Genomic DNA, 19,215 nt, shown 5'->3' with positions numbered 1-19,215 from the left:
TGACACTTCTATATGCCTTGTTTCTTACACTCTTTTTCCTAAGTAGTAGCTGGTGGTGGTTGCAGTACAACCATTCCTCCTGCCCAGCAGGGTGGTCACTAGCGCTGACAGCATTATGTACATACCTCTCCCCATTTGACCACTGCAATGAATGACAGAGATTTTCCCTTCCTCACTGTCTCCTGCAGTTCCTTTTCCACCGTCCATTACGGCTGCTCAACCTGCTCATTCTCATCGAAGGCAGCGTTGTCTGCTACCAGCTTTACTCACTGCTGCGCTCAGAGAAGTGGAACCATACCCTCTCCATGGCCCTCATCCTCTTCTGCAATTACTATGTCTTATTTAAGCTCCTCCGGGACCGGATAGTATTAGGCAGGGCTTACTCCTACCCACTGAACACCTATGGACTGAAGGCACACTAGGCTGGCCACACGTGTACCCTTTTTCTCTTTCTCTCCCCCCAGGGCAGGGAGGGAACCTCAGAAAAAAAAAGAAAAGATATTTTCATACAGTTCTATTTTTTTTTCTTGCAGCATTTCTAAATATTTAAGATATTTTATATTTTGTATACTATTGGTTTTGGGGGGAGGGAAGGGGGGAGGGAACTAGTGGCAATTAAATGTCGCTTTATAAACAAGGTGTTATTTTATATATATATAAAAAACCAAATCAATGTGTATATACAGTATATCTCTACCCATACATATATCTATGTGAAGCAACAGGATTGTGCGTGTGGTCACTGTGTCTGCTTTGCTCACACAACTGCTTTTACTATTGCATACTGGGGATAGAACTGTTAACTGGTCTGCTATGGAACATGAGTAAGCAGCCAGCCAGGAGCAGAAAGGAAATACAGGGGCCTTCCCCCAGGGGGAGTGTAGTTTATCTTTTACCTCAGTACCAGAGAAGTCTTGCAGTGGAAATGTGCACTGCTGTGACACCAGTGTAGGGAAAGGGAGGAGGCAGTGTGTGGAAAGACAGGCTTGGGTTCCTGTCAGTTAGTAAAAGCTCTCACGTTCTTTCTCTCCACTGTTAGCAGGATCTAAGTATGATCTAAAAGGAACTTTTGCTCCTGTCTCTCTCTCCAGCAGCTTCAGCTCCCTCACTTCACCCACGAAATGAACTAAATACTGAAGCTGTAATTTTAGGGTAGTATATAATTTAGGAAGGGATTAGCAAATAAATAGCTTCATCTGTAATTTATTCTTGTCAAACACTTCAATTCCCTTATTGCTATACAATCAATGTCAACAGTCTTTCACTCTTAAGATATATTGACTGGTACCATTTAATAACTTACCATTAATAAGAAAGGAAATACTTTGCTTATAAAGTATTCTTCATAAAGCTGAACTATACCAGAACCTAGTGAAAAATCTCTGTGGCAGTATCACTGAGAGGAACTGAAGACAACAGACAGTATTAACCATAGAATTAATTTAACTGGGGATGCTGGTGACAGGCTGATGGTAGGAGCTGATGCAGTAATTCAGGTATTTAAAGAGGAGACAGCAATGCAATGTTCTTCCTTTCAAATGCCACCTGATGTAACTGACCATTAGTAAAGTGCTAGCTCTGGTTAAAGAGTGGCTGTGTATGGGGAATAAACCCGAACTGTGCTGAGTTTGGAAGAAACTGCAACTACTTTCTGTTCCTTCTTTCCTTCCAAGGCAAGTAAGAATACAGTGATCTCTGCTCCTGCTGCAGGACAGCTTCTCCAGCAGCCTGATCACAGGCCCAGGATACCTGCTGAGGTAGGCAACAGGAGATACCTCTGAGCTTTAACCCCCAGCTACTCCAAAATGAACACAAACATTTAGCTTTGGTTAGTCCCAGGCTTTGTCTTGTCTTTCAGGTGGTCCTAGTGCTGCTGACAAGGACATAGGTGCTTCAGAATTTAGAGTCTGGCGCCTTTAATTGAGACACAGGCTTTTGAGCCATGCCATGCTTCCTGTAGTACAGCCTCATCTCTAATCCATGTCTTAATTCTACCTCCATTACTTTGGGAAGCACATTCGAGTAAGAAGGGGTTTGCTTCTTACCTAGAGCACTCTCTTTGCTGCATGTGGCTTTGTGCAACACCTTTCTTGAAACTGGGTGCAATTCTTGCAATAGCTCAGTACCACTTCATATAGATTTTACCTGTTTGGAATAGGCTCAGCACTCCTTACACAGTATTACCAAGTAGCTTCTTCCATTTGAGGACCTAAGTGATAGGCTTATACTTAAGCAACCACTCAGAATAAAGAGGCTCCCCCAAGGCCTAGTTTGGAAAATAGAGCTGTGCAATAGAAAGCCAGAACCCTGAGCCAGGGCTTCAGGTCATGGAGTTGATAGGAGTTTATGCTCTGCTTTTAACACCTCTTGCATGTAAGGCTGAAGGTACGTGAGCACACCCATACCTTGTGCAGCAGTTAGATTGACTTTACACTGTTCATAGCATAAGGGACAGCAGAGCAGTGATGCTTCCACAGCTACAGGCTTTCTATTTTGCTCTGAGGGACTAAAGGGCCAAAACACACACTCCTTAGCAGGTATGCTAAGATGCTTCTCATTCCAAGGGAGCTAGGCATTACTTGCTGCCTCTCCCCCTCAGAACAGTACCTTGGTTACATTCTGGAGCAGGAGAAGGTTTAAGGTCTAGAGACTGTATCTGTCCATGCACAGTACATGAACTGCCCACATGCAGTCCTGTAGATCCAAGTGTCTTCCATCTTTACACCTACATAGAAAGAAGTTGCAGAACATAGCTGCAGCTTCCCCTGTGGGTAAAAACACAGTGAGGAACTAGGCAGCACAGTTGGTCTCCCCAGTATATACTGGATCATCCAATAACAAGGAGGGAGTAGAAATCATGTCTGCTCAGCCTCAGTGCCTGCTGGGCTCAATGTTCCTCCCCACTCCTTTGGCTCTGCTGCTAAGCCTTACTTAGGTGAACACTGAAAACAAATCCACTCTGATACTTGGTCAGGTCAGATGGGGAAGAACCAGACTCTTGGTCACTGCCATCATGCGAGGATGTCGTAGTAAATAGATGGTTTTTTGGTCTGGCAACGGAACTGCTCCAGCTTCAGGCCAATCCTCAGAAGAACAGCTTCATCCCACCATTTTGCCATTACCTGGGAGAAGATGGGGGAGTGGCTGTAAAATAGCATTATCACATACAGATGCTCTTGAAAACCCTGGAAAATATATCTTTCCCCCCAACAGCACCTAAAGGACATGTGTTTTTCCCTGTCACCCTGTTAAGGATGGCATCATTGCACTGGGATAAAGGCAGCTGTCTAATTTTTAACTAGAAGACATGGAGCTTTCATTTACATGAGACCCATTTCAAGAGAGAAGGGCCCCAAAAAGTTACAGAAATAAGAAAAAGAGTAGCCACAAGTATTAGATACTGCTGCAAGTACAGACAGAAGTCTAACTCCCAGGTACCTGAAGAGTCCCTCTGCCATTCAGGAGCAAGTTACTCTGAGACAAATCTCTTCTTCCACAAGTTAAAACGTTTATTACCAGTACCTGTCAAATCCTTAAGTGTGGAACAGCGGGAACCTGGTCATAGGGGTTCAGGACAAAGCTAACTGGGGATTTTGTGACCCAACATCCACAAAGAGCAAATACTCACCTGGAAACCAATGGGAAGCCCAGCCATAGAATATCCAATGGGAACCACAATGCCTGGAATGCCAGTGAAGTTCGCAAGCTGCATGAACCTGGGGGAAAAATCTGTCATCAGCATTCCTGCCTTGGGACAGCAGCAAAGTCTTTCTTTTTTGGGAGTTAGGATCTCTCTCCTGCACTACAGCCTGAGCTGCATCAGTTTGTGCAGCTAATCTCCAGCTGTTCCCAACCTCTTGTTTCCATAGTGCAAGCAGCACTCTTCTTACCTCATGGACCGCACCGTGAAGGCTGAATCGCTGCTCCCAGTCAAGAGGTCAGATTCATAGATCCTTGGGGCAGTGGAAGGAACAGCTGTGGAGGGATCACAAAGTGACTGAGATTGAAAGGGACTTCACGTGGGCATCGTGTCTAACCTTCTGTCTCTAACATTGCCAGCTAGAGCAGGTTCCTCAGAACCATGTCCTTCTGAACATCCACAGAAATGGAGAGTTCACAGCCTCTCTGGGCAACCTGATCCAGTGCTTAAAGAGCAATGAGAGAGTTAGGCAATGGACAATCTCCAAGGAACAGCTCAGTGCATTAAAGCCCCATGTTTGATGCACATTGGTGATACAAGCTCACACTCCTAGGATGCAATCAAGTCACTGGGATTTATGAATGAAGCAGTTAGAGTCTACTTAGAGCAGTAACATTTGCACACATTAGTAATGCCCAGTCCCTCTTGTATAAATATGCAGGCTCTGCAAGTATCAAGGAGTTTCTCACTACCATGGATATAGAAATATGCCAGAAATACACAGCAGCCTTTGCAACCAGGCTGCATTTTCTTCTAAAGGCTTGAGGCACAACAAAGCATCTGCACAAAAGTCACGCTTAAAAATAGGGAGGGAAGGTTAATGGAGTGATTGCTCTTAACATGCACCACAGAGCTGGTGGGGACCAGCTCTTTGGCCAGGACTGCCCATACCTGGTGTAAGGATACAGTGCACGGTGGTGAAGATGTCCTGCAGGAATTTCATGCTCCGAGTTCTCTGTCGATTTGCCTGCAAGCAGAGAGACGTGTGAGCAAGCCTCTTGGTTCACAGGTCTGATGTTGACAGGCTCTGCCCACCAAAGCCTATGCCTTTGCAAAAGAAGACCTCATTCCTGCAGTCTGGAATCAAGATGCAGGACATGTCCTCTGTGGTGCTTCACAATTCAGCATGCAGAGCAGTACCTCTGGTGCCACCTTTCCACGTGTATAGGGAGGTTAAAAGAAGCCTCGACCCCACTTTACAGTCTCACTAGGTGCCTCGTCACAGCATGTTCCTTACCGTAATATAATCCAGAGCTGTGAACTGGGAAGCCAAGGCCAGGTTAGCCCGAGTGTCCAAATTCTGAAAGAGAAAACCTGGATCATGGCTCTGCTTGCAAGAAACTGGATGCGACAGCCAATGAGTTCTCTGCTTGAATCAGCAGTCATCCAGCAGGTGGTTTCTCATAGAAGCCTCAGTGACACCGACGTGCCACCTGCTCAGCTCCTGCCCCTGCTCCCAACTGCTGCTGCTTACCATTTCCTGGAAGTGCTTATTGAAGTCGGGTTGCAGGAAGTCCCTCATCTCACTGAGAATGCAGATTACGTGTGCTACCCGCACCTCCTCCATCTCTGGGAGAGACACCTCAACCACACTGGCTCCCAGGCTCTGCAGGTGCTCCACAGCTGTGTACAGAGCGGGTAAAGCACAGAGAGCATCTCTGAGTTCACAGAGCTTCACAGAAGGGCTGCAAATCCCCACCCCTTAGGCCACCACAAGCATCTTCAGTGCATCATGTGGTATGCAGGCTGCTGCTGTTTCTCATAGGTGAAAGCCTTCAGCCTAACTAGATCTCAGTTTTCCAGCAGGGCAGGGTTTGTAGGCTGGTTCCCAGCTTACCCCACTGTACTTCAGCCAAGTTCATCTCTTCCCTCTAGCCTCTCAGTTAACTCAGAGTAAAGGTGGACTGACTACGGTTCCCTGGGCACTTAACATACCCTGTATTCTATGAGCATGAGGTGATCATTTAGCATCATGAGATTCCCATTCAAAGCCTCTTCAAATCACAAATGTAGAGGAACCCAGAGGATACTCAAGAGACCAGGTCATCACTACAGACTGAGTCCTGATGGATTTTAGCAAGGCTGAACACCAAGACTTTGGGAAAAGTGAATCGTTTGCAGTGTAAAAAGCCCCCTTCTTTCTTCAACCCCAACTTCTTCATGAATACCAAAGGTTGCCTATTTTCCTGGCTCATGGTGCATCTCTCCAGAAGATTCTACACATCTAGAAGCATGAGTTGTCTGTGGAAATAAGGAGGCTGAAGAAAATCCAGGCAAACAAAGCCTGAACACTGTGAACTCTTTCAGCTCCAACACATAAGAGCCCAACTACTGTACCAGGCATTGTACAGTCTTTCTTCCCCACCCACCCCCAAGTACTCACCCAGGGTCAATTCTGCTTTGTTTGGAAGCTGACAAAGCCACCCTAAAGGCACCATTTAGCTCATTTTAAGGGCATACCAGAAGACTGGATACATCACAAAGCCCCAGCCCTGTCTTTCCTACTGAATTGTGTTGTGAAACAAGTGCCTCCCTTAAAAGTCTCTTACTATTAAAGCCTGCAGAGTAAGTATTCCTGAGCACAGCTCTGTCTTTATACAGAGGTTTAGCACACTGGACTGCATTCTTGCATTGTAATCTGACAAGCCCACAACTGCTGAGCTTTTTACCCCTCAGCAGTTAGGAGGGCTTCCCTGTAACAAAGCTCCTGCTGTTTGTTCAGCCAGACTTCTCAACAGCTGCCTTTAAGGACTTCAGGCTACAGCTTTGTAATGTATGCAAGAGAAGCACCAAGCGATCTCATGATATCAGGCAGAGTAAGAGACTTACAGACTTCTCATCTTTACCTTTCTCACAGATGGACAGCACTTCTTCATCACATTCCTAAAGAGTAAGAGGAAAGAACTAAGTAAACTGCAGTAACTGCCCTCCTCTCCTTGGGGAGCACACTGGGGCTCATGGAGCCCTCCTTGTTCCTGTCTCTACTGGTAGTGAAGCACAGCCCTCCAGGACTGCCCTAGGCCACCTGCTCCAAGAGAACTGCTTGCAGGTCATACCCTTAAGGAGAAGGTAAAGTCCTCTTTTCCAGAGGCAGGGATAGTTCTCTGCACTGGGGCACAGCCAGAAAGAGTCCTTGTTTTCTCTCCAGAGAAGAAATATTGAGCACCTTTGTGAGGGTGCATTACAATTGCCAAGCTGTACTAGCGTGCAAGTCCAATTTCTACATGGGAAGGGTGAAATACTACTCAGCACCATCACCAAATGGATACCCTCGTTACTTCAGTGCTAACAGGCAAGAGAACAGTGAATGAACTGAATTCCTTTTAAACCTCATTTTGCAAAGCAGCAGAAAGAGAGAGAACAGACACCTTAAAAAATGTCCAGTCCACTCCCAGTTTTAAGCCTTTCAGGTCAGGAGCACACATCCCAGATAGGGTTGCTTTAGGTTGTTTGAGTCCTGCAGGGAATAAATAAAGAGTTCCTCTTTTTACCTAGGGTGCCTCTAGGAAGACAGAGGACCTGGACTCAGGGAGGGAAAGTTCTCACCTACCATACGGATAGAGCGGATCTGGCTCAGCAAGGATGCTGTAAGCAATGGCTGCATCTACCACTGAGGTACACATAGGGCCTGTAAAAGAGAGAGAAAACTATGACAGGGGGTAAATAGTGCCTTCCTCTCAAGGTCTTTTGTAGGCACAGATGCCCTCCTCTGTGAGAGCACCACAAGAGCGTAAGTCCCCTTACCTACGCTGACTGTGGAGTAGGAGAGTGGCAAGCTGCCATGAGAACTGATGCGCCCAAATGTACCTGCAGACAAGGAAATGGGCAGTTAGGGAGATGTCAGCAGTCACTGGGGAGATCTGACCCACATGGCTCTGGTACATCGAGCTGTCTGGCTGGGTTTGGATCATGACAACCCAGTAAGCAACATACCCACGCCAGCCACTTTACTGTCTGTCATTTCAGAGCCCAGTCACTCATCTTTCAGCACCCTGTTCTGCTGGCCATGACCTGCCTCATCAGTCAAACAGCAAGAGTGAAACTGGTTTCCCCACAACGAGAAATTATTCAGTTGAGGGGAAATATGTGCAGGGACATTTCAAAATACATGCATTTAAATATGCAGAAGCAGCATCTATGATATGGAGGATGGAAAGGTAGGAACAAGATTATCACCCACTGGGAGACCTCACCCACTTCACCAGTGAAGCTTCATGCTTGGGTCACCTTTCTGACCAGTTACACTTTTGTCATGGTCATCAGTAACTTCATCAGATGAATCAAGATTAATCAAGTTTACCACATGTGAAGGATGTGAAAACAGAGTAATGGCTGAGTATCTGCTCTCAGATGAAGCAGCAGAGATCCTCTGGAATGCTAAACTACTCCCAAAAGCTGGCATCTCTTCCCAATGACAATCCTGTTTTGCTGTAGACACCGCCATGCGCATTTCTTGTGTCCTCTGCACATTACATTAATTCTGACTGCAAAAACTGCATTGCTACTCTTTGTAACACTGAGGTAAGAGGAATGGCTGTGTTCTGGTTTCACACACCTATTACCAGCTTTAACTTACCAGTTACAACTCTGAGCAGCATCAGCTTCTCCATACAACAGGGTTGATGCAAAGCAACGTGGGTAGAGATGCTTTTCACCAGCTCACTACAGGTACCCAACTATGTTGGGAACACCTCCCAGCAAAGAAGAAAGACCAAAGAGGGACGAGTGGGTAGAAAGAAAAGCAGCACACTGTGTTTTGTTCAGCATTTGACTCAAGCAAGTTAGGTTTCTTGGAACACCTCTTCAATAGCCTGCACTGAGAATACAAACAAGACACACACCCCCTCCATGATTCAAGTACTCTACCTTTCAGCCCCACCACACCACAGAATGAAGAAGGGATCCTCACAGAGCCACCTCCATCTGTGCCAATAGCCACTGGGCAGAGACCTACAAATAAAACACACATTGGCCTGTGACCAGCAAGACATTGCATTGCCTTGACCATTCTACCAGCAGCTGTAGCCATGACAGCACCCTGAGCTTTCTGTTCACCAAGGAGTTCCCTCCAGCTTCTAACCACCCCCCCAGAGAAACTAAATGCCTTAGGTACTTTAGCTCAGGACCTTCCTCCCACTACACCTGAACTCCATTGAGAACCACCTACCTGCTGCTACAGATGCTGCTGACCCACTGGAGCTCCCCCCTGTGAAGTGGTTCGGCTTGTAGGGATTCCTTGGGACCTTGTGGTACCTGAAGCAGACAAGAGAGGATTGAACCTTTTCCTAGGAAGGACTGGATGCACCACAAGGTATGAAAAGATTCAGAAACACAGCTCAGAGATTCTGATCTCTTAGTAAAGACAGATACCATTTAATCCCAGGTAGTGCAGTGTCCCTAGAAAATACGACACAAAAAACCACTTCTGCCTCTGAATACCATCTCTTGTTGCCATAAGCAGCCTATTCAAGAGACTCAAAGCAAGAGGAAGGATGCTGCTTCAGCCCTTCTGTCTGTGACAGCACTGTGCCATTACTGCATGCCACAGGGCACTACACAGCTCTAAAAGGTGGAGTACTTGTTAGCCAGCAATTCTTACAGACAAGCATGTCAGGGTCCCCAGCTCTGCCCTGCATCCCAGTTCCCAAAGTCCCCAGTCTGACCAAAGTCCCTGGACACCAGAAACCTACCAAGGTACCCAGCCAAACCTCACACAGTGAGGAAATGCCCTGGCATGTTCTTACAGCTGAGGGCAAGCCCCAGTTCCATCCAGCTACACATGCAGGAAGGATTGCTGTGCACATGGCTTAGCAAGGCTGTGAGGACCACTGCTCTGGAGCAGCAGTTCTCAGCTTGGCTATTGCTGGAGAATTCACAACAAATTCCAGTGAACCTCTTTTAGCTAGGAAATAAACCCATTATGTTCTCCTGAGATAACTGTACCTATTCTCACTGTTCTGGGCCACTCCTGTGACTGAGCATTAGGCTACTATTTGTGTTCTGTCCCTGCTTCTGTCTACCACTCATCCTGTAAGCATTTACACCTCCAGGCCTGTAAGGCCTGGCAAATCAAGCTCCTTACTCAGCACCTGGATCCTCTCCTTCCTCTGACTTCAGGAGCCTTCAGGCTTTCATGGCTACTCTGACCTTTAATTCTACAATGCACAGGGTTCTCCCTGCGTGGGGTGCTTCTGTTATTCTCACATGCTTGCCCTACACTTGTACCCTTCCCTGTCAGTTCTGGACAGACTTTCAGGTCTTTCTAAATCAGGGGAAAGGGATTTTTACCTATTAGGGTTGCATCCAGTTGTTCCAGTCCCTAGTTCGTGCATGTTTGAGACCCCAATAATGATAGCTCCAGCCTCTCGCAGCTTCTTGGCCACAGTAGCATCTTCTGTTTCAGGCTCCGTCCCAAGATACACTGTTCCCGCTCGGTGATGATAAGGTACCTCAGCAAGAAGACACACTATTCATCCTAAACCCCTGGCAAGGTAGGCTAGCACATGCACACTTCAACCCCACAACAGATCCCAGGCATCAGAAACCACAGAGCTAAGTTAAGAGCTAGGAAGCTTCACTTATCAACTTATGTTTGTTTCTGTTAGGAGAGACACTTAATCCTTTAGTATTTGGTCCTTCTCCCATGAAGAGAGGTCCTTTTAATACCATGATACAGAAAAGCAGGTACATGTAAATGTTCATAAAGTCTGCCTGCCTGCAGCAATGCAACTGCTAGTCCCAGGGCTGTAGAACAGTCACTTTGGGCCCCACAGCACGCAGGAACTCCATTTCCCATTCTTCTATGGACAGAGCTGCAGTTTAAGATCTGCAGTGCTTGGAAGCAAGGCCCAAGGCCCCATCTAAATGAATGCCAAAATACCATATGGCCCCATTTCCAGGGTATGCTAAGTACTGTTCCCTTTGAGGCAGCAATGGAAGAATCTGTAAACAAACAGGACTGCCACACTATGGATAGGTCTCTGCAGAGCCTACAACAGCTTGATGGCACTGCCAGGGGTATTTAATGGTAGCTGCTGTTAGGCCACCCACAGCCAAAACTCCTTGTGAGTGGTGATTTTCAAAGTAACTTCCATACTTCTGACATATCCTTTGAGTTGTCCCTAAGGAGAAAGGGATGCTTTGCCAGTGGAGCAGTGTCAGTGCTGGAGAAGTATAGATAGTTACACCCACTGCTACAGATGCCTTTATACCTCCTCACTTCATCATAAGAGAGGCTGTTCCCACCCTCTACTCCCTGTGAATTAAAGAGATCAGAACAAAGCAGGCAACATATCTGCTGTACCCAAGAGCTGTCTTCACTTGACAAAACTTGTTAATCCTACTCATTGCAAACCCACACACTACCCCTTACTACAGACATATATATTCTCAGGCTTCTGATGAGGAGTTGGCCTTGAAACCTTGTCCAGGTTGAGCTCCTGCAGCACGAGCTGAGAGATGGACAAGGCAACTCACCACTTTGAATTCCTCTTTCAGACACACTGGGATGCCATCCAGATAAGACAAGGTACATTTATTCCTGTAGCGAGCAGTGGAGGCCTCAGCCATCTGCAGAGAAAAAGTGTGTGGCTTATATATACATACATATATATATATATATATATGTAAGTATGTATTTAATTGAGCTGAAGGTCATCACCAGTACTGGAATCCATACTGAAAATGGCTCTCTCTGGCTGCTACTAAGCCAAACTATGAAAGTTTCTTTCTTCTTCCACCATATGCTGATGGGAAATTACTGCTTGGAAGTATCTAAGCTAACAGATGCCACATAAGCACACACAAGTCCAATTTTAAACATAGTTGTCCAGCAAGAACCAGAGTGCTTTAATGCTACCTCCCTCTGCAGGAAGGAAAGACTTGTGGGTCACCCTCTACATAAGGAGGGAGGAAAGATGTACGTATTTTCCTGTACAATCTATCAGCAGAAGAGCCTCTGCCCCTTCTAATGGCGTGGCAGAGGCCCCTTTCCTACCAGAGGCAGACATTACCAGCATTATTTGCTCCGGGTCCCACTGCACTATGGCTCTGAGTGGGGGTGTGGATTTGTCGCAGTCCTCCAGCACAGCAATGATGTTCTTTGCTACCTGGGATGGCGTCAGCTTCCCACTCCTGCAGGACAGGAGAAGGTGGGACCATGTTACAAGACCCCCACACCATACCCAAACACAGGGTTTGCCTCTCATGGGGCTGTCAAACTGTAAGCAAGAACAAGAGTCTGTGTGTGGCGATGGTTTCAATACAGTTGACACCATCAAGACAGGAGACTCCCTTTCCTTAAGGGGAGGATTTGCTTACACAACATGACTCCAAGCCTTAGAGTAGGGGCAGGAGCTAGGACAGCTGCCCAGATATTCCTGATCCACCATATAAACAGGAAAGGACAGCTGAGAGCCTTACAGAGAGCCCTCAAGCTCCTGGAAGCCTGAGGCTATGAAGCTCCCATAAGCTAGGACCAAGAGGCCTGTCCACCCCCTTTACAGAGAAAGGTCTCCCAGCAGTACCACCATAACCCACCTCTAATAAACAGAGCATTCCCTCCTGCCTAAAAGCTGTTACACCACAAATACATCTCTCTTTGGCCAACATGAAAGCTTCACAGTCAGGATGCACCTCTAACACCAGACTGCAGCGTCAGGCTTTTGCTCCATGGCTGCAGCCCGCTAGCAAAGGTGGCCCTTGAAGAACAAGTTCCAAGAGGATTTATCTGAGCACCCCACTCCTGGCTCATGTCCCAGAGGCAACCAGGGGTTATTGTGCAGCCAACAGCTCACAGAACCTCAGAGGCAGGGATGTGCTTCCAGCTCTTTCCGAGCTGGACACGTTTACTGAGTAAAACCAGGTAACAAGCAGCTGGGGAACCAAGGGATTCTTCAGAGCCCCACAGTATGCGGAATTCACACTATCCAGCTTCTCCTCCTCACTGATGTTTTTGGGCAAACAAGATATGTCGAAAACTCCCCCAAAGCAGAATGACAATCATCCAAGGAAAACAGCATTTAAATATCCTTGCAGGGCTTGTAAGAGTTGTGCCAGCTCTCTCAGCTGGCTTTTCTTCTGTTATTCTGTTAGAGGGAAAGGACTGCAGACAGAGGTGATGCTAAACACTGGTACCTCAAGGACAATCCTAACAAAGAGATGCCGGAAAGCTCATGGAATATGAGCAGCCCACACCAGGGGAACATGCAAGACAAGTTGTTTCCGGACCATGATTTCACTTACTGGTAGCACTCCAGGTAGTCTTTGATCCCTTTGAAGCTAAACCCATTGCTAGGAGAATCGGACCTGCAAAGAAAGGATTGAAGGGGCAACTGTGACCCACGAAATCCACCTCTGTTTAGGTATGTAGACTTCAGCATCAGTCCAATGCACGTCTGGGCATCACTCACTGACCTGCTGGCCACCTTTTGGACCACCAGCCTATGTATTTCAGCTCACATTCTGTCAGCCTCCTTGCACTCATGACAGACACCAGGTCCACTAAGGGTGCCACACAACTAAGGCATCAGTCTTACTGACACGTTCTGATTGCTTCACAGTTCTGCTGCAATACAGCTGTCATTAAACTGTTTGACATGAGGTTTACATCTGCTACTCATCACTGCAACACTGCAGGACAGCTAGGATATAGCGGTAAACCTGCTTCCAGGATCCCTGTCACTAGGCTGATCCCGAGATAGCCAGCAGCACATACAGTGTGTGGTGCAGGAAGAGGAAAAGTCACTACGCAGCACACAAAGATACACATCAGCAAACTGCTTAAAACCAAAGTTGATGGCTCTAGCACATAAGAAATAGACCATTTCTCATCACAACGGGGTAAATATAAGAGCTAGCTGCAATTACTACTCCTGTGATGGCTCCATGTCATCATGCAGACCAGAAGCCATGTCCTGGTACAGGACAGTGTCTAGCACCGTAATGTGCTATGCAGGGAGAGATAAGACTCCCTGTAATACTCAATATATCACTGGTGGAGCTGGGGACACAAGAACCAGAAGGCTGCACTCACCTTAACTAAAGCCTGTAGGAAATACATGCCTCCTTCTAAGGCAAAGGAGCTGAAAGCTTTTCCTTGCTCTAGCTTAAGAACTCAATTAGGGAGCAACATTAGTCCTGCTAAAAGCTGAGATCCATACAGAGAACCCATCCTCTGACCTGCTGCTGAAGTGGAGCTCAGACATTTTCAGTAACTACTGGATAGGCTCACAGCTAAGACCCAAACCCAAAAGGGGAGAGCATTCGTAGCAGCCCAGCTGCTCCAATCTCACCATCAGACCTCAGCAAGACATGCAAGCCTGAGTGATGGCTGGAATCTAGTGGGATTCATTCAAGGCCAGGCTGCAATCAAGAAGCTGAACAGGCTTTTACCCAAGCAACCTAAATCTGAAAACAAACCTTATGTGGATTGTTTTCTTTCTTGTTCCTTCCCTCTTCCAAGCAAACCCTGTGTTCTCTTTGGGATTCCTTGCAGACAAGAAATAGCACACCTGCAAATCCATGTAAAGCCAGCCACTAAGTATATCTGCTCTGATAGTGCAACCAGAGCCCTTGCAAGGGTGGAATTCAGTCTCTCTCCAACAAGGAGACTCCCTGAAGCTTGTAGAAACTTCACATTTCTTGTAAGAACCAGTGATGTGCAAGTTACACAAGGAAAGATGACTGACAGCACTATCAGTCTGTAGTGCTGATAGCAGACTGACAGCACTGTCTGCTTTGTCAAGTAGCTGGGTGTGTAAGATCTGAATCCAGATTACTGCCTACAACAGCTTCCCACTTAAACCATGCCAACACGTGTGCTCTCCCACTCTACTTTCACACATCACACACTGACCTTGCATCTAGCAGCTGCTTGATAATATCTGCAGTGCTTTTAGCCTCAGGCTTGTCTTCTGTGATGTCCGTAGCAACCTCTGGGATAAACGTAGGATCTTCATGGATGTCAAGGGAACGCATGAGCAAGAAGTTTTCCAGCCTGGAAGAGAGTTAATGATAGTCTGCAAGCTCTCCCATGAGTAATTTCCCAGCCTGTTCAAAGGGAACCTTACCCAAGAACATTGTGTCTTAGCAGTCTGCTCTCCCAGCAGGGAGTTGCAACAGATAACGTCTTGCACCTTTCTTTCCCAAAGGCAGCACTACATTTGTTTTGCTTGCTTAATAAAACCTCCTACCACTTGACATAAAGCCAGCAGCCTCCATAAACTCCAGTTGGGAAAGAAATAGTGAAAGTTTTCAATTTGCTTTCACCAGATGCTTCACCCACAGACCAATGAAGACAGGGTTGGAGAGCAAAAGCAAAGGAGAAAGGAATACAAGTCTTACATTCAAGCACTAACCCTGTTAAAATCAGCACCTCCTCAGGCTTTTTCATTACCTGCTTTATAATAGTTTATTTGCAGACAAATACAACAGGAACCAGAGCACAAGGCCAGTGCTTGGAATATGCAAAGACCCTGTCTGTTGGTTGATACAGGGTGAGTGGTTGGTACTACCTACATGGATTTCCCTTCCAAGGCTTTTATACAGTTTCTCACAGTCTAGACAAGTGGCCTGTGTAAGGGATGAGGAACAGGCTGGCAGGCTGAACCCAGAGGTTGGTGATAAATATCTCCTTCTCAAACTGGGGATCTGTCATCAGTAGGGTCCCCCAGGAAGCAACATTGGGCCCAATTCTGTTCTGCATCTTCCTAAATGACCTGGAAGATGGGATCAAGTGTACCCTGATGATACCAAACCGAGTGGGGAAGTGGATATTCTGGAAAGGAGAGCCACCCTGCAGGAAGACCTGGGTAGGCTGGAAGAGTGGGATAACAAGAACCTTGTGGAGTTCAACAAGGACAAGTGTAAGGTCTTGCACCTGGGTAAGCACAACCCAAGAATACAGCACAGGCTGGGATCTGACCATGCCGGGATCAGCTCCGTGCAAAGGTACCTGGGGGTCCTGGAGGACACAAACTCAATAGGAGTGAGCAGTGTGCTGCTGTGGCAGAAAAAGCCAACAGGATGCTGGGTTACATCAACAGGGGCACCACCAGCAGGCATAAAGAAGCCATTATCCCACTCTGCTCTGGGCTTGTCAGGCCATACATGGAATACTGTGCTCAGCTTTAGTTCCCATTATACAGAAAACGTGAACAGGCTGGAGAGGGTCCAGAGAAGGGCCCAAAGATCCTCAAAGGACTGGGAAGCCACGTGAGGAAAGGCTGAGAGAACTGGGTTTGTTCAGCCCAGAGAAAAGAGAGTTCAGGGGTGACCTCATCACCATGTTCCAGTATTTAAAGGGTGGCTACAAAGGAGATGGAGACTTTATTTTTACAAAAAGTCACATGGAAAGACAAGGGGTAATGGGTACAAGTTACTCCTTGGGAGATTCCAGTAGGACACCAGAGGAAAATATTTCCCAATGAAAACCACTGGGAAAATTGGGATAATTGAGCCATTGAGATAATCTCCCCAGGGAAGTGGTGGGATACTCAACTTTGGACACTTAAGACTCGGCTGGGACATCTTGTGCAGGTCATGCTTTGCCTAGAAAACTTGGACCAGGTGATCCCTAAGGTCCTTCCAACTGGTATTCTAGGATTCTATGTCAAGGAATGACCTGCTGCATAACAGGTGTCTGACTGACTCAAAGGCCCATGTTCCACATAAGAATTCAGGGGTACCAACTGTCTGCAATACATTCCTCAGATGGCCCATTAAATGACAGGCAAACTACCTGAGCCAACTAAGAGGCTCCTGATGCCTCTTACCTGAGTGGCTCTTAGCACAACATACACTTGAAATCACAGCTTCTGAACAAAAACTGTAGTAAAAAACATCTATGAAATAACCTCTCTCACTCTCCAATCAATTTCTGCAGCTTCCCTCTTAGATCTTTTCAGATAACCCATAAGTGGTGTGCAATGCAGGAAAAAGAAGCTTGGAAGGGGAGAAACCACCCCACTCTTACCTTAGTATAAGTGGCAGTAAGCAGATCTGTCCAAAAGCCTAGAAGAAAGTAAGCAAAAACATCAGTGTGCAGTAACCAAGACCTGAACACATTCCTCACTAGCCAAAGAATGTGCAATAGCTGCAGTCTTGGAGCACCACAGAGAACATGCAATGCTATGTAGTAAAAAACCAGCACAAATACTTGTGTTTGAGGCCACAAAATAGGCCCAAAATGCGTTCCCTCTCTCACATTTATATAATTACAAAGACTGCATTCTTCTTGCTCTCCTGCCTTTATCTTTCCCTTACTCAGTCTGCAGCTGCAGGCTGCAACAGTGTTAAGAGGCATATACATAGCTCCTTTCCATTACCATCTTCATGTTCCACAGATACTGCAAACATTGAATAAGACAGATTATTATCATCATCTTCATCAACCCACTGTTAAGATCTTCCCTGTCACTCAACTACCTCCTGCAGCAAACTGAGCCAGCTTGGAATAGCATGGGAAATGTAGAGACTCCATAGCAGCAGACAGGGAAAACGCCTTGGATAACTTGGTTCCCAGTGTAGCAATACTATCAGTCCCAAATAAAGCAGCCTTGTTCTAGCCTGTCTTAACAGCTCAACAATGGACTTCCATAACATGTTAAGGGATGTACAAATACAGTACAAGTCTGAAGCAAGGCTCATACCTCTAGATCCACGAAAAGGTATGTTGCCTCACACACATGAAACAATTAAGAGTCTCTTTTCTAATCTATATCCAATCTAATGCAGCACAATCCTGCAGATTGAGAAACAAATGCCTCCCCTTCAAAGTGGGTGTCAGGAAAGGAAACAAGCAACAGAAGTGGCCACAAAGCAAAGGATAAAAAGGTGTTCTGGTTGTTATACCCTGGGGGAAAGCCACTTGCAAGGTATTCTCATGAATAAACACAGACCATCACTAGCATTTACTCCAGACCCAACCAGCTGCCGAGGTCTGTAAACAGATCACACTAACACTGACACCAGCTCAAGAGGAAAGGCCAAGCAGCAGCAACAAAATCCACCTGCTTTCAGGCAAATGATGCTGCCACAGGCTCATTACCAAGGGGATGCAGGCTTTTCTCCCACCAGCACCCTGCCATACAGCGGTCACATCTCAGCACCAGCCACAGAAGGAACCTACCCACAGGCTCACAAATCCAACCCAAGGGGAGCACTAGATACAGCTGCCTTCAGCACCAAATCCCCCCCCGAGGGGAGCAATGGGAACAGCTGCCTTCAGCACCAAATCCAACCCAAGGGGAGCACTAGATACAGCTGCCTTCAGCACCAAATCCCCACCGAGGGGATCAATGGGTACAGCTGCCTTCAGCACCAAATCCAACCCAAGGGGAGCACTAGATACACCCCACACCAAACCCCACCAACAATACAGCTGCCTTCAGCACCAAATCCCCACCGAGGGGATCAATGGGTACAGCTGCCTTCAGCACCAAATCCAACCCAAGGGGAGCATTAGATACAGCTGCCTTCAGCACCAAATCCAACCCAAAGGGAGCACTAGATACAGCTGCCTTCAGCACCTGCCTGAAAACCCCACTCCAAGGGCTGAAGCACCTGAACCCCTTCAGGTCCGAGTACCGCTCGCGGCGGCTGTATGATGATGTTGGATTTGGGCTCTCAGTGCCCTAGTACATCCATGACACCCTCACCCTGAGAGTACCCCTCCCCACCCCGGGGACAGGGCAAGCCCCAAAGCACTCAGAGCGCCACAACCTCCCTCACCAAACGCGGGTTTCACCTCCCCATCGAGCCCCGCTCCCTCCGCAACCGCGGCGGCCCCGTCCCCGTCCCGTTCCACCCGAGCAAACCCGGGTTTCACGGCCTAGCCAGCCGGCCCCTCGGCCCGCACTCACCGTGTTGGCCACATGGACGAAGAGGCGCAGGCCGGCGCCGCACAGCCGCGGGGCCCACTGAGGAGAGGAGGCGAGAGGTGAACACCGGGCCCCGCTCCCCGCCACCCGCTACCCCCCTCCCTCCTTCCCCGGCGCTCACGGAGCTCCGCGGGGGGCTGCGGCCCCGCGCCTCGGCCCGGCCCAGCTCCCGGCGCTGCACGGCGGCCGCTGCGCTGCCCGTGTGCCGCCGCACGCAGCACAGGTACACGGCGGCGGCCGGCACCACCGCCGCAACCAACAGCAGCAGCAGCGCCATGACCGCCCTTCCACCAACCCCGGCGGCGGCAGCGAGGCGGTGCCGGGCCTGGCCCCGCCTTGCGGCCCGCCCGGAGCTGAGGGGAGGAGGCGGCAGCTGTGGTAAGAGCTCAGGGGCCTGTAATTAATGAGTGTGAGCACAAGTGGCTCCAATGAGCCACAGCTACTGCACAGAACGGTGCTGCCCGCCTCAAGGTGCAGAGCTTCCCTGGCGGCTTCAGGCAGGCTCGCCTCGGCTTGGTGGGGGGGTGGATGGTTGGCTCCCCCAGCACTGCTATTACCCCTTCATCGTCAGACAGCTCTGTGCTTCAGGACACCATCTATAGAGCAATGTTCAGTGGCCTCCAAGAGGGTTGATGT

General features: G+C 47.9%; 2 protein-coding genes across 2 annotated transcripts in view; one reads left to right on the top strand and one right to left on the bottom strand.

Annotated features, from left to right (window-relative positions):
- Positions 1 to 724, top strand: part of TMEM39A (transmembrane protein 39A) — a 47,491-nt gene extending 46,767 nt beyond the window's left edge. The window contains exon 9 of the mRNA XM_061365601.1: positions 189 to 724. Within this exon, the coding sequence (XP_061221585.1) occupies positions 189 to 422 (234 nt within the window). The 3' untranslated portion in view covers positions 423 to 724. The remainder of the gene's footprint in view (positions 1 to 188) is intronic.
- A 463-nt stretch (positions 725 to 1,187) lies between these two features.
- LOC133218794 (uncharacterized) lies at positions 1,188 to 18,886 on the bottom strand. The gene is made up of 20 exons (XM_061365575.1): positions 18,701 to 18,886; positions 18,562 to 18,618; positions 16,674 to 16,711; positions 14,556 to 14,696; positions 12,944 to 13,006; positions 11,713 to 11,833; positions 11,177 to 11,269; positions 9,989 to 10,149; positions 8,868 to 8,953; positions 8,567 to 8,650; positions 7,445 to 7,507; positions 7,251 to 7,328; positions 7,069 to 7,157; positions 6,547 to 6,583; positions 5,175 to 5,323; positions 4,938 to 5,000; positions 4,592 to 4,667; positions 3,891 to 3,975; positions 3,629 to 3,716; positions 1,188 to 3,122 (listed from the first exon to the last, which is right to left on the bottom strand). The coding sequence occupies exons 1-20, from the start codon at positions 18,854 to 18,856 to the stop codon at positions 3,012 to 3,014; spliced, it is 1,839 nt and encodes a 612-aa protein (XP_061221559.1). The 5' UTR covers positions 18,857 to 18,886; the 3' UTR covers positions 1,188 to 3,011.
- Between the last annotated feature and the right edge of the window lie 329 nt (positions 18,887 to 19,215).

Source organism: Neopsephotus bourkii, unplaced genomic scaffold, assembly GCF_033783945.1.
Source record: "Neopsephotus bourkii isolate Nb327-2 ecotype Australia unplaced genomic scaffold, CSIRO-AGI_Nbou_v1 NB_1287, whole genome shotgun sequence".
Classification (NCBI taxonomy): domain Eukaryota; kingdom Metazoa; phylum Chordata; class Aves; order Psittaciformes; family Psittacidae; genus Neopsephotus; species Neopsephotus bourkii.
Note: the sequence above shows the minus strand (reverse complement) of the source record. Positions and strands in the feature narration are given on the sequence as shown.

Excerpts from the sequence above, each read along its gene's own strand:
- LOC133218794 (XM_061365575.1), bottom strand. The coding sequence starts at position 18,856 with ATGGCGCTGCTGCTGCTGTTGGTTGCGGCGGTGGTGCCGGCCGCCGCC. Across the intron at positions 11,834-12,943 it reads GACTACCTGGAGTGCTACCA|GAGTGGGAAGCTGACGCCAT; the intron begins GTAAGTGAAATC and ends CCTGTCCTGCAG. Across the intron at positions 8,954-9,988 it reads ACTGGATGCAACCCTAATAG|GTACCACAAGGTCCCAAGGA; the intron begins GTAAAAATCCCT and ends TGTCTGCTTCAG.